The 15,116-nt window shown below is 41.5% G+C and overlaps 1 protein-coding gene and 1 long non-coding RNA gene across 3 annotated transcripts in view; both read right to left on the reverse strand.

Moving 5' to 3' along the window:
• Nucleotides 1–784: 784 nt before the first annotated feature.
• On the reverse strand, nt 785–5,417 carry LOC119019752. Its single transcript, XR_005075145.1, has 2 exons — nt 5,357–5,417; nt 785–954 (listed from the first exon to the last, which is right to left on the reverse strand). It is a non-coding gene; the product is annotated as an uncharacterized LOC119019752 (long non-coding RNA).
• A 2,609-nt stretch (nt 5,418–8,026) lies between these two features.
• The window catches only part of sgsm1a (small G protein signaling modulator 1a), a 29,266-nt gene continuing 22,176 nt past the window's right edge, over nt 8,027–15,116 (reverse strand). The window contains exons 17-26 of one of the 2 annotated variants that reach the window (XM_037098929.1): nt 14,654–14,782; nt 14,389–14,571; nt 13,748–13,819; nt 12,423–13,490; nt 12,187–12,311; nt 11,960–12,042; nt 11,719–11,828; nt 11,514–11,610; nt 10,973–11,140; nt 8,027–10,531 (exon numbers count right to left, since the gene is read on the reverse strand). In XM_037098929.1, the coding sequence (XP_036954824.1) occupies nt 10,443–10,531; nt 10,973–11,140; nt 11,514–11,610; nt 11,719–11,828; nt 11,960–12,042; nt 12,187–12,311; nt 12,423–13,490; nt 13,748–13,819; nt 14,389–14,571; nt 14,654–14,782 (2,124 nt within the window). In that variant the 3' untranslated portion in view covers nt 8,027–10,442. The remainder of the gene's footprint in view (nt 10,532–10,972; nt 11,141–11,513; nt 11,611–11,718; nt 11,829–11,959; nt 12,043–12,186; nt 12,312–12,422; nt 13,491–13,747; nt 13,820–14,388; nt 14,572–14,653; nt 14,783–15,116) is intronic. The other variant, XM_037098930.1, reaches the window with a different exon arrangement.

Consider the following 15,116-nt stretch of genomic DNA (forward strand, 5'->3'; position numbering starts at 1 on the left):
AATATCTCTGATATCTGCCATATTTACACTATTAAAATATACCATTCCTTGCTCCAGTATGATCCCAAAATATGACTTTATTGTTATACGCTATTCTATTATTTTTCAAAAGACAGAGACAAACCACAACTACAAAACAGAAAACACAACAAAACAGAAGGTTAATGTTGATGTGTTTTCTGATTTGCTGTGGTGTTTTTAGATTTGCCTTTGTGATTTGCACTTGAGGGCCACCGTACTAATGTAAAGTCAAGAAAGTAGTAATAATATCTACAATGTAACATGACCGTGGCAAAAAGTAATATGCCATAAACGCAAAAGATGGATGTAAATTATTGATGTATGTCTCCTAACATATTTTCTATTTAACGTGTTGTTTAATCCTGTCGGCGGGGCAGGGGGCTCACGGGCCAACATGGCGAACAGCGGGGCTAGCAATGATTGAAATTTGAAACCTTGGATTTGTGGAAAAAAAGGACACTCGACTAGCTGACAGACTAATATTGCCGTTCATAGTCCTGCTACTAGCCTGGATAAAGTCTAAGGTATTCATATCAGGACTGTTAATGTTTAAAAAATGTATTCGTAAATGTAAAAATGTTTCTAAATCAGTCATTCCCAGAATAGGAATAGATAATGAAGGTAATGGAAGCCCTGCTCTCCATTACAGAAAGAAAATGTATACATCAAATATAGTTAAAGCTTTGAAAATGCCACTGAGAGGAGACACTGGTCTCCATCAAAAGACTCAACACACGTTTTAAAAATCTATAAAAAACACGAGTGTAATTCAAAAAAAGGTTTTATTATGTAAATAACCAGCAAAGACAACACAGTGCTCACTGTCTGAGCTGAAACCAGAGTCACCAAACAACTGCAGCACCTGAAGGAGTTTCATCAGAAGACGGATCCTCAGTTTTCCTGCTTCAGATCCTGTGGCGGCTCGTCCGTCACCTGCAGGAAGAGAAAGAGGAGCAGTGGTAGTTTGATGTCTCTTTGTGGAGGTTTTGTGTTGTTTTATGTTTGTTTTTAGAGGTTTTTGTGTTGTTTTTAGAGGTTTTTGAGTTTTTAGAGGTTTTTGAGTTTTTAGAGGTTTTGTGTTGTTTTTAGAGGTTTTTGTGTGTCTGTTTTTAGGGGTTTTTGTGTTGTTTTTAGAGGTTTAGTGTGTTTGTTTTTAGAGGTTTTTGTGTTATTTTTAGAGGTTTAGTGTTATTTTTAGAGGTTTTGTGTTATTTTTAGGTTTTGTGTTTGTTTTTAGAGGTTTTGTGTTTGTTTTTAGAGGTTTTTGTGTTGTTTATAGAGGTTTTGTGTGTTTGTTTTTAGAGGTTTTTGTGTTGTTTTTAGGGGTTTGTGTGTTTGTTTTAAGAGGTTTTTGTTTGTTTTTAGGGGTTTTGTTTGTGTGTCGAGGTATTGTTTTTGTGGTAGTTGTTTGTCCTCCACAAAGAGAACTGGGTCTATTTTTGATGAGTTTTGAGTCTATTTAACCTGAAATCACTTTTCATAATTTATTTTCATGGAGTTTTAATTTAATTCGGAAGTAAATTTGAACATTTACAGGTTTTGTTTTACTGAGAGGAAATATAAACAAGTCTGGTTACAGTGCCTAAATGCATTTATTTGATCTAATTCATAAAGTATTTAACATGTGTATACACTGAGAGCCACAACATTAGAACCAGTGACAGGTGAAATAAATAACATGGATGATTTTGTTCCAATGTCATGTTCGGCTGTGAAGTCATGAGTCCTAGCATTCATGTGGATGTCTCTTTGACAGACACCAGTCACCCAAACACAGCAGCAGACCAAGTACACCCTCTCATGGCAGCAGCACTCCTTGGTGGCAGTGCGCCCCCTGCAGGACAACGCGCCTGCAACACTGCAAAAACTGCTCAGGAACGACCCGAGGAACGTGGGAAAGAGCTCAAGGTGTCAACCTGACCTCCAGATTCCCCAGATCTCAATCCAACTGAGCTTCCACTAGATGCAGTCAGAGCCAAGAACAATCCATGGGGGCCCCAACATGGATGGGAGTTGGTTCTGGTGCATCCAACAGATGCTCAGCTGGATTGGGATCTGGACAATGAGGAGGCCAGTTTGACACCGTGGGTTCTTTGCCATGAGGGGGTGCAGTTGGTCTGAACGGTGTTTGGGTGGCTGGTGTTTGTCAAAGAGAATCCACAGAAATGACAGAAGCCAAAGTTTCCCAGCAGAACATTTGATTGTAACAAGATGATCAATGCTCACTTCACTTGTCAGTTGTTTTAATGTTGTGGCTGAACAGTGTAGATATACATGTTAAATACTTTTCATATTTTGCATAAATTGAGTTTTTAACTATATTATTCATACTTTGTACTTTGTCTAACAGCTTTAGTTAATCATTACTTTGCAGATTCATATAAACAATATTAAATATTCGCTGATCTAACATGATGTATTATTATAGATTAAGTTATTGAGCATTAAAAGCAGAAAGTTGAGAGCCAGTGTGCTGCATATGGAGGACAATTATTAATCAAACGATTAATTGTGTGATGTCGGTTTACTTATAAAGCAATTCTGTAGAAAGACAGCTGATTTTTGAGTCTCATTCTCAGGTCGTCAAATAACGCACTTTGTGGTCTATTAACAGGACTCAGAGAGAGTCGAGTTTTTAAAAGTGTGAAGACTTGTATTTTCATACACATTTTAGTTCAAAATATATATTTTTTTATATCCAGTAACTGTAAAAACATTCCTTGAATCCTGTGGGTTTTGAGGCGAGGCCTCAGTCTGGTCTGGTTGGTCGGTTCACACAAAACTGATAACCAGGTTTGCCTGGCAGATCACTAACAACTGGACTGCTGTTACTGAACTTTTGTGCCTAGAACTCCACGGTGGTGAACTGGTTGTTGTAGCTTACTGCACTCAACATTGTTTGGCTGACACGGTTAGCCTGAAAAGATTTATACCACGATGTTTCTCCAGCAAAACAACAACTCCCAAGGCTTCATAAAGCTTATCAAGCACTTTCTGAACGCACAGTTGCGCGCTCAAGTGGAGATGAACCTGAACTGAAAACAAACCATCAATCTACTCAGAAGGACACAGACAAGCTAACAACCGCTCAAGCTGTTTGCAGCTATCAGTTCACTGCACTTCTACCATGAACACGACTACAACAACTGCTTCCAAACAAAAAACGTCACCACAGCACAATCGGATCCTTATTAGTGGTCTGCTGGGCAGTGAGGCCGAGGGCCCTGTAACAGCTTTGTAATGATCTCTGCTTGGTGTTATCAAGCAGGATGCTGTTGCACACATTTGCAGAGAAATTGAATTCCTGCAATTCTTTTTCTTTTTATCATTTTGTTTTATCACAGAGTTCAACATTATCTTCAAGCAAAGGCATCGCGCCCATACACACTGAACTCGCGAGGGGAATCGTCATGGACAGATGAGGGCAGAGATCCAAGCCGCTTTAGTGGCGTCAGGCTAGCTTCTACCGTGGCCCTGAGCATGTCCCTAGCCAGGCCGAGGCCCAAGCTAAACACGCACACTTTGTGCACGCTTCTACCAACCATAGGTGTCTGAACATGAGGGACCTGTAAGTTGGCGGGATCGCACAAGGGCTCGTAAGATACGCTATTACCAATACCAGCGGCTGATCAAAGGCCTGACTACTGCCATTCATGGAAACCACTGCTTACAGCTCCGATGGACAGCACTCGGGCATTTGCCATTGAAGATAGCTGAAGTCTGGCCAAGTTAAACTATAAATTACAATAACACCAGGTTTGCCTGGCAGACCACTAACGACTGTATTACTATCACTTAACTTTTATCCCTAAACAGCTCAATACCACGAGGCCTCCAAAACAACACGTCTCTGTTCACTTCTGCTGGTGTTGTAGCTCTCACTTCACTGCACTTCTACCACAAACAAGAATGTCAATGTTAACACCAGGCTCTGCTCAACATAGTTTATACACTCAGAAGGACATAGACAAACTTACAACTGCTCAAGCTAAACCTTACACAGGCTGACAGAAATTAACATGTCTCCAGTCATTCTGCTGGTGTTTGTAGCTCAGTTTGCTGCACCTCTACCATGAATGAGACGACAAGAACCGCTTCTAAACCAAAAACTTCACTACCACACAGCTGCACGTCAGAAACTGAATACGATCCTTATCAGTGGCCTGCAGGTTGAATAGGCCGAGGCTTATGTTAATGCTGAATCAACATAAATGAAGCTGTCCTTTTAAAATGTACAAGTCTTAGCTCAAAACCCACAGGGTTCAAAGGAAGAGGAAGTCATTTAAACAGGTTTTGTTTTACTAAGAGGAAATATAAAGAAGTCTGGTTACAGTGCCTAAATGCATTTATTTGACCTAATTTATAAAGTATTTAACATGTGTACACACTGAGAGCCACGACATTAGAACCAGTGACAGGTGAAATAAATAACATGGATGATTTTGTTCCAATGTCATGTTCGGCTGTGAAGCCATGAGTCCTAGCATTCATGTGGATGTCTCTTTGACAGACACCAGTCACCCAAACACAGCTGCAGACCAAGTACACCCCCTCATGGCAGCAGCACTCCTTGGTGGCAGTGCGCCCCCTGCAGGACAACGCGCCTGCAACGTTGAAAAAACTGCTCAGGAACGACCCGAGGAACGTGGGAAAGAGCTCAAGGTGTCAACCTGACCTCCAGATTCCCCAGATCTCAATCCAACTGAGCTTCCACTAGATGCAGTCAGAGCCAAGAACGATCCATGGGGGCCCCAACATGGATGGGAGTTGGTTCTGGTGCATCCAACAGATGCTCAGCTGGATTGGGATCTGGACAATGAGGAGGCCAGTTTGACACCATGGGTTCTTTGCCATGAGGAGGTGCAGTTGGTCTGAACGGTGTTTGGGTGGCTGGTGTTTGTCAAAGAGGATCAACAGAAATGACAGAAGTCAAAGTTTCCCAGCAGAATATTTGATTGTAACAAGATGATCAATGCTCACTTCACTTGTCAGTTGTTTTAATGTTGTGGCTGAACAGTGTAGATATACATGTTAAATAAAGCATAATTAAATAATTTATATTATATAAAAATTAGATCAAATAAATGCAGGCATTCTAAATGGACAGACTGTTTATATTTCCTCTTAGTAAACAAAAATCATTTAAAATACTATTAAATTTAAAGAGTAGTGTCCTAACAGAGACACTATAGTGGCTTCTACCAACCCAAACTATCGGTGTGAATGAGACTCGACTACCCTCTAGAATCATTTACTGATCGTAGAGTATTAATGAACAGCAACTGACAAATCTCACACTTTCTGCCTTTAACTTTTGCACCTACACTGCACTGACCTTGTTGGACCAGGTGTCGCTCCTCTCCGGGTCTGATCACCATACAGGTCAGAGCTGTTCCACCTGAAGCTGAAGACAAGTCCCACTGTTCACCTGGAGAGAGGAGGAAGAACTTTAGTATAACATGATGACTACATGCATATGTGTGTGTTTTTGCATATATATATATTCTGATTATAGCAGTAAAAAAGAAGACGTAATCAGATTACAGACACATCTGGCAAAAAGGGGATTTCTAACAGGATTATCATTTCATAATAAAGAATGATATAGCAGTCAGTAACCATGTGCATCACTTCAGGAGTCCCACATCACTCTGCACTATAAAATCTGCTATAATCTGATTTAATAAATGTGTTTTTTAAAAGGTAAACCAAAAGTAAACCAAATGTATTAAATCCTGAAAACATTTAGTGCTTTATAGACGAGCAATATGATTTTAAAGTCTATCTTTTGACACACAGGGAGTCAGTGCAGTGATTTAATTAACACATTAATCCAGAACTGAGACAAACACACTGAATCCATTCTGTGCAGGCTACAATGAGGCTGTGTATTGTGTGTATAAACTACTTTAGCTGCTCAAAATAACCTTCTAGATGCTGACATACTAACATACTGAGACATTATAAAACACAACACTTGGAGCCTGTTAGCTAGCTGTGCTGTACTATGCTAGTTTTAACAAGCTAACATCACACAGCATGATAATGCCTTCAAGCTAACACTCTCAAACGTTAGCTAACACACACGTTAGCTAACATGCAAACCTGTCTGTAAAAACACAACGATTAAATGACTCAGACCTATTTATAAGCTCGTTATAGTGTCGGTACCCGTTAATAAAGAAAGGCAGCTGAGCCGCTGCTAACTTGTTTCCCAAACATTTAGTGCATCTGCAACAACTTTAAAGTCAGCTAGCTAGCTAACATAACATTAGCACTCACTTACACTGACCAGTATAACATTAGCTAAACAGCTTTCATGCTGTTCTAGATAATACATAAATTACAAAATACTTCATGCCGACTTTACCGCTACTACCTTATTGTCTTTAGATAGTGACCACAGTTTAGTTAATTGTGCATAATTCATCTAATTAACATGGCAGAGATAAAATCGACCAAAATCACAATGGAGTTTGGTGCATGGAACGAAACACAATGTCTATCAAAGATTTAACTGGCTGTAATTAAAGGATTATGTTCCAGCCGAATTTATCTCATCACTGAACTGTTAAATAAGACGTCTTCAGTTTCTGTTCAGAGTTATTTCAGAAACATTTGAGGAAGAAACAAATCTCACAGACAGAGAGGCTGGCGCCATTTTAACCCGCATAAACTGGGCTGAAACAACATGAAGGTAGTTACTTTGTGGAGCTGCTGATATGTGAAGGAACATCACCTGGGCTTATTACCTGGGATCAATAAGTATTAACTATCTGTACACCCCCCACACAGACATGAACACACCTGTACTGAGCAGGTAACTGGACACAAAAAGCAGATTCGTACAGAACAGTTTACTCACCGTGTTCGCGTCCTCAGAGAAGAGACCAGAGTGAAGATCAGTCAGCTGATTATATACACATCTAACTTTTTGGAGGGAAATACGCTAATTTCACGCGGGAAACGAGCGAGACCGCCCCTTTTGGCGCCGCACCACATGGATTCGTCAGGAAAGCTGTGGGCTGGACTTATGTGATTTACGTCATTTCAACCAGAGTATTCAGCCCTTCAAAGTTGTTCAGCTCTGTGTGTAGAGCAGGACTTCTGTGTTCAGAGACAATGCTTTTATCCTGAGTTTGATTCCCTGCCGGAGAAACTCAACTGCATCATATTTACTGTGACTTCTCTTGTCTCTTGTCTTCTCTTATCTCTTAAAGATAAAAATTAATAGAACACAGATAAACACTTGTTAACAGGATACACAAAAAGACACTTTTTTTTAATTGATATTTAATTTCTCTGGTCTTCATTTGTTATTAATCCAAAACTAACTGATTGTAATCAAGTTACATTACTTTAATATTGTAATCGGGTGTATTCAGGTAATTTGGACACCTCAGCTCAAGTGTTATTGATTTCTGTTCTGTAGTTTTACTATAAAATGAATTAAATTAAATGTGAATGATGACTTCATGGGAATGATGTCACAGAAATTGGTGAGGCACTAGTACATATATGTACTAAGAGTGATTACTCTGAGCAGCATTTATGGGAATAAATTACAATACTATATATTTGAATATACTTTTTTTTCTGAATGAAGCCAGGTCGGTTTGATGGGGCAGCTGAAGCATTTGGGGGGGTCTCCGTCTCTGCATAATGTTAATTTTCTACAGAATCTTCTCTTCTCTTCTCGCTAACCAGAGCATGCTAAAGTGTTCACAATGCCAAAGTGCTCACAATGCTAATGCTAATGTTATCAAACTTTATCAAATATCATCTTTGATAGGAGTCTAATGTGAAACTGGGTGCTAAATGCTAACCAGAGCATGCTAAAGTGTTCACAATGCTAACGCTGATGATCTTTTGTTACAGAATGGTTACCACCATGCTAATGAGCAAGGAAGTATTATCATTTTGACCTGCTGACGGTGCTTCATGAAAAGTTAAGCTTTAATGAGTAAAAGGCACATTACAACATACTTTGAAAAATAATGATGAATCCATTTTTAATATTTTTATTATAAGAACATATACCATTTAATATATATATTTATATATATAAATGAACTCTGAGTATAGAATCTTGATTGTTTTACAGTAAACATTTAGAACTGGCCAGGAAATAAAAAATATCAGCTTTACAAATAAAAGCAGCATCTGAATGAAAAAAAAAAAGAGGAATAAATAAATATATAAATAAATACTTCGGCAAATAAATTGTTACAATAAATTAAATAAAACAGGTTTTCTGACAGCGGTTAGCATTCACAAAGAAACACCGATAGCAAAAGCAATTCATCTTTAAACTACATTCATGGAGCAACACTTGATAGCGACACTCATCATGAATGTAACTGAGATCAACGTTTGCACCAATTCAAGGAAAAGAAAACATCTACTGAACGTCCTCACGAGCCCCAAATCTGCCAAAACGATAAATCTGTTTCCATCATAACATCCAGTCGTTTGCAGTTCATTAAAAAAAATCGTCCTATTACTTTCATCATTTCATCCATGTGTTTAAAAATTGTGGTGTGCAGGATTTAGAGGTGAAAACAGAATATAAGTAAGAAAAATGATGTGTTCTTTAGTGTACACTCACCTGAAATAAAGGGCTAGTCCACACGTATGCAGGTAATTTTGGAAACCATGAACTAATCTGGCTGCATGTCGTTGTAAACAGGAAGCAGACTGTACGCTCCAGTTGGCTGCTGAGTGAGAGAAAATACTACGAACGAGGGAGTTTAACGTGGCAGCTCTTCACAGAATCATTGTAGGGGAATCTTACCATGTCTATTTTCCATCTACTCAAATATCATGACACATTCACGTTGACATAAACGTGTGTATATAATTTCTAAAACAATCTGAGTTTCAGCCTGTAACGACGCGAACACTGAAAATTGAGGAAGGAGTTTTCTAAAAAGATTTAGTTTTCAGTGACATCAAATGCATAATGCATAGAAAATGCTACGTTTTTTGGGGAAAATACATGTAGAGAGGGCCGAGAATCCTTGTGTTTTTATTACCTGACAATGAGCCTTTTATATCTACAGAGGGAGCCTGGAGGGTCCTCTTCCACACAGAGTCCACCATGTTTTCTACAGTAGCCCAGAAAGGACAAACTAAACGCTGACTCCAGACAGGGGCCATTCACATTTTACACATTTTTTAATAGCCGCCATCAGGAAGGGAGAGACGAGGGGCGTTCAGTTCGTCGCAATCTACGAGATGTCACTAAATCCCACACAAAACACTTTATCTGATCCTCCTAATTCATAATCACACTCAAGCTCAAGTAAACATTTGATTCAACAGACAGGCGGCAGACGTTAGAAGACAAAAAAAAAATAATCAAGGTGAGTAAACTGCACGATTTACAAAAATATACAGCGGTTCACGGGAGAACGAAACAAAACTCAAGAAGACGATCAAATCAGGCTTGTTGCGTTACATAAATCCAGACATCCATAAGTCCACTTAAAGATTTGGTTATAATTTTACAAGAGTTATGACATAATATCATTTTTTTTTTAAATAAGTTAAACACAGTTTTCTCTCAGTACAGTACAGTTCACACAGAACAAAGACATAATATTTGGCAGACAAAGGCAGTTCCAGACACTGAAAAACACTGTTGGATGCTAAAAATCACTGACATGGTGCTAAAAGCTAAATCATCATTAAACGCTCTGTGTGTGTGTGTGTGTGTTAAACATAACCGAGTTTCGGGTTGTTGAATTGTGTTTTTTGGACTGCAGTGATCCAGCGTGCTCTGAATCAGTCATCGGTGGAAATTAATTCAACTTTTCGGGTGTTTAAAAAGAAAAAGAAAAAGAAATAAGTCTGCTTACATTCTTTCCTTCATCGGGGTCGAGGTATCAGGGGACAACTGGTGTATATAAGTTTACTCTTGTAGACTTTGACTACTAAAATAACTATTATAAACTATTATCACAATGTATATTTCTCATAAATATAGTCTCTTCTTGAATTCTGCTCTTGCATTTCGGTTTTGAAATGCGCAGCTACGACCTTCTTCTATCTCAAAATATTAAGTGCACTCGGATTTAAGATCGACACTTACAGGATTTTCTGGCAAAAATATTTAGGAATCAAAGAAGTTCTTGTTTTGTTTTTTTTTTTCAGATACATTTTTAGTTTTTTTGCACTTGAACATACTGACGAATATGAAGCTTAATATTCTCGTACACCTGCTGACAACACAAACAATACAGAGAATAAGGCTCATAGCAGCAAACTGTGATTGTAAAGGCCTTGTGTAGTGTGTGTGTTGTGTTTAGTGTGTGTGTGTATGTGTAGTGTGTGTGTGTGAGGTCATGTGTTTGTCTCTTTGTGCTGCTACAGCCGATCACACTTTACTTGGAAGGAGAAGAAGAAGACAAACAGCACAATCACTTGTTCTCTATCAGCAGCTGCACCTTGCACACCAGATCTCGGGCCTGGGTCAGGATCTGCTTGATGTTGTGGTGCTCGGCCATTTCTGAAAGAACAAAAGGAGAACAGGCGGGTTCAGTTCTACTTACCGGCACACGTGTGTCAGAAATAAACCTCAGCCGTGTAGGCGGTATTGGCCTTTAATCGCCTGGTATTAGACTGAAACAGAATTTTGTGTTATTGCCTGATTATCCCCTTACTTCCCAGGTGTAATATGACCCGGATATTCCATCTCCTGTGGCCCATAGAGGCCCAGATAGCCTTCTAGACTTTACAAATGTTATCAGATCAAACAGATTTAAATTTAATGGTGAATGGTGTCATTTCGTGGAGGTTGTGAAGCAAAACTAAAAAATAATTTATCCACAATTTCACAGCTGCAGCATCGTCACTTAAGTTTTTATCTCCAGCTCCCCACCATGAGGAAACTTATCTTCAATGTGGTGTGCCCCTTCCGCAGGGAGGGGAAGATGTCTCTATGTTTTACCGTTGAAAAACTTGATGATGTCGGTGAAGTCCATGTTGTTCTCCAGGATGATGTCCCTGTAGATCTCCACCAGCGCCAGGGCGATGAAGAGGACAAAGTGACTAGAGGAGACACACTTGGCGGCCCAGATGGTTTCCCAGACTGCGAACACGTCATCGTACACGAGCTCTGGGAAAAAAAAAACAAAACAAAGCACAAATAAAGCCGTTGAAGTGTTTGAGGGCACGGATGAAAGGCGGGTGAAGTTATCAGAGAGAGAGAGAGAGAGAGGGGTGGAAGCAGGTGTTTGCTGGGGTGGGTGAGAGGAGATACTGAGATATCAAGGTGAGAAAACGATGACAGTCCACAGCTGAATATTCAGTATGAAGCATAATTAGTTCATACCAACCCGGAGTAGGTTTCCAAAAATATTACCGCCTTCTAAAATCCTTTCCAGGCGTTAGTAACTAACTACACGTCTTGTGAACAAGCTGCCAAGTGTGTTGTTAAAGAGGAGCGAATCTTCCACGTCTCTAATTGGCACAAACTCGTTCACTTTTACCTCGCTTGAAGTCGAGGAGGAACCAGCGGTAGCAGAAGTAGAAGTGGGTGTAGTCTCCGTTCTGGTGCATCAGCTCAAACAGCTCCGAGTCCAGGATCTGTGCACAGAAGAGATCCAGGAAAAAGAATTAATGACACTGGTTGTGGAGGAGACGTGTGGAAGAGCGAGGCGGATGTGTGAAGATCTCACCGGTGCTGTGTTATACCTGGATAAGAGAGCGCATGTTGGCAAAGTGAGTGTCCATAGCTCCTCCGTGTGGAAAGTTTTGATTCATTCTCTTCATGAGCTCGGTGAAACAGCTGAAGGCCATGGCCTCTGAACAAAGGAGCGAGCAGAGGGGAGAAAGTGAAAGCGAGTGGGCAAGCAGCGCCATCAAAAGCTGTGAAAAATACACCAGATGTCAGAGCGGAGGGAAGAATAAAACATGATTCAGTGTGTTGACTCACCATCATCCAGAATGACAAGAAGCGGAGCCAGCAGATCACACATGCCCTGAACATAGCCGATGTCAAGGTGCCTCCAGATATAACTGGAAATACGAAACCCAGAGTGAAGTGAACACATCACACGCTGCTCTCAAGGTTTACAGGCATTTCAATGTTTTATTCAAGGCTGAAAATGTTCTGATATGTATACTCTTTCTTAAAACCCTGATTCTGTCAGTGTGCGTTACCTGCACATGATGTTTCGCAGTTTCTCCAGATTGGCCGGCGTGAAGTACCAATAGTTCCTGTCGCAGCGCTGGACGTCCTTCTCGATGCGGTGCAGATTTAATGTATACAAGTCCAAAAGCTCTTGCTGAAACAAACAGAACAATGACTGGACGAACACATTTAAAAACAAAAGCTCTTTATTGAGTTGATTAACTTGAGGATTAATTAATTTGGACTTTAAAACATGTGCGCTTACAGAAAAGGGGCCCCCAGCAGATCCTTGACTGCTGGCTTCGTTCTTGGCGCCTTCGGACCCGACCAGAGAGTCAAAGTTGGAGTAGAGGCTCTCCATCTCCGGCTCCTCGGACAGGATGGACTCGGTGCCCTCTGGACTGGGCTTCCCCTGCTCCTCCTCCTGCCTGAGCTCCACGTGAGCGGCCGAGTCGTCAGAGAGAGACGCTCCTTCGCAGCGTCCCTTCCTGCTCCAAGGCACCATGGAAACTTTGGCTTTGGGGATCTCCTCCATCTCTATGGCTGAGGGAGACTCATCAGACTCGGTCATGGCCTGGACGTCGTCTTTCTGCGGGGTGAAGTACGATTCTCTCGCTCTGGAGGCCTCGATGTCTGCTGAGAAAACAAGGCTCTTTTCAGCCTCAGGAGCCGCAGGATCTATCGATATCTCCTCTTTTCTTTCTGCCAGTAACACCTCTTGTGGTTTGCTTGTATCTGATTCGTCCGTTGCATTTGTTTTTCCTTCGTTCACAGTTGTTTCTGCCTCAGGCTGTGATGTATCCTCATGTGGCATTTCTTTTTCTGTTCCTGATGTAATTCCTTTAATACCTGCCAGTGCATCCAGGTCTTTGTCTTCACACTCCTCCGTTTCAATCGCTCCAGGCTCCTCAACCATACCTTGTGGTTTGAGCCCCTCTTTCAGTGGCTGTATCACGTCTTCACCTGTCGCCTCAGTCTTGGTGTTTTCAGCAGTTTTGCTCACGTCAGGTTCTTTCCCCTCCTCGTCCTCTTTGTCCCTCACCTCACCTTTCACCTGAGCGTCCTCTGTCAGACCTTCACTCTCTGTCCCTGCAGGCGCCGGGGGGGCCGCTGCAGATCTGGAGGACGAATCGTGCGCACCGCTGTCCTCCGTGCTGAACGAGCCGTCCGACAGGCCGGAAGTGACGGAGAAGTTGCGGGAGGAGGGATGTCCGGAGTCCGGAGAGCTCGTCCCGTTCTGCAGCGCTCCGTTGGGCATCTTCGGCACCTGTTTGGCCTCTTCGCTCTTGGGCTCCGTCTCGATCTGGTCCACCTCCTCCACTGACTCGAACACCTGAAAGAACAAGCCAAAGGGAAGCAGGCTAGTCCAGGGGAAGGGATGAGAGGATGTGAAGAACTAGCAGGAGAAAGAATGCAGGAATGAGGAGTATTGGTTCAAAAAAGATGACATGCATTACTTTAGTCGTATATCAGGAAATGAGTCACAAAAGATCAGGAGCAGAATGTAACAGAGGTGCAGCTGAGTTTGTCTGGAGGACTATAATAAAAACAGCGTCTGTTTCAGGCCGTGATGTGGTAAATATTTGTTACCTGTGTGCTGCTGCTGGAGTCACTCTGCAGGCGAGTCAGACTCTGTCTGTCTGAGCTCTGGGGGGACTGGGACTGAGTAATAAAGACATTCAGGCCCAGATATTATTACATTAAAATATTCTATTGATATACAATTTTAATATGCGTTGGCTCATGTGCTCAGCTGACATTAAAGGGATTCCTCAGTGATCTGAGGTATTTTGTTGCATGAATTAAGTCCCAAGAACAATATCAGTGTTCAACAATACTGTATGTATGACACAATGAGACATCTGATCAATAATCACCAGTAACTGGGTATAATGACAAGGTGGGTGAAGATAAGTAGTATTAGAATAAGTAGAACAATCTGCTAAGTTCAGATAATGACGTCACTTTATGGTAAAATACCCAAAACTGCTGTCGTTTTGCTTTGAAGACGCATAAACACATTGCATTTCCTGTGCTGAGCCTACTTCAAAATAAAAGTCAACTTGTGCTTCAACAGTTAAATGCTTTTAATGTGAAGCTGCAGCATTAGCAGTAACTTAAAGTGCTCTACAGATATAAGGCGTCTTTTCCAGGTGTAAAACTGCCAACGTCACAAGCTTAATAGTTGATGGGAACTTAACTCTGGATCTGAGTGTGTGTCACTGCTTCACCTCATTGCTGATGGTGGAGTCGTGGTGCATCATCTTCTGACTTGAGCTGTCCATGCTCGCTCCTGAGGAGCACTTGGCTAACGCCGCGGCATGCTGCTCCTTCTCCCGCTGGCGGACGACCTCCTCGCAGCGGAGCCACTCACACATGGTCTGCTGGTAGCACACTCGCACCTGTTCATCCACCTGCAGAGGGCGGGGTCGAGAGTCAGTCGTTCAGAAGAAAAGCTGCTGTAGGAGCAAAGCCACAACTGTGGAAGTGACAAACCTTATTTCTCTCAGCGTCTGTCATTCCAAACTGGTAATGACCGAGCAGGAAAGGCCAAACTTCTTTACGCAGCGAGGCGTCCACACCGCCGAAGTAGACCAGGCGAAGCAGCTCCTTCTCCTCGTACGCCTGAGGACACAGGATCAATACCTTCAAGGGGCAATAATCATAAGAACTGACCACCTGCCGCATTCATACTCAAAGCAAAGAAGGAGCAGCATATCGCCTCTAACTGTAGCTACTAGTTAGCTCAATTAGCCGTGAAGCTAGTGGGCAGGACTGGAAGCTCTGTGAACCGATGTGTGTTTGTGTTTGCTCTGCTGGCACAGGAGCTTTAGAGCTCTATATATAAATTATATACAAATAAATATATATATATTCAAAACGCCTGTTACATAATGAGTCACCAAAGTAAGTACGACTTCAGGCTGTTTCACATTGAAGACCTGCTACAAAAAACAAG

Source organism: Acanthopagrus latus, chromosome 5 (genome assembly GCF_904848185.1).
Source record: "Acanthopagrus latus isolate v.2019 chromosome 5, fAcaLat1.1, whole genome shotgun sequence".
NCBI classification, from domain to species: Eukaryota; Metazoa; Chordata; class Actinopteri; order Spariformes; family Sparidae; genus Acanthopagrus; species Acanthopagrus latus.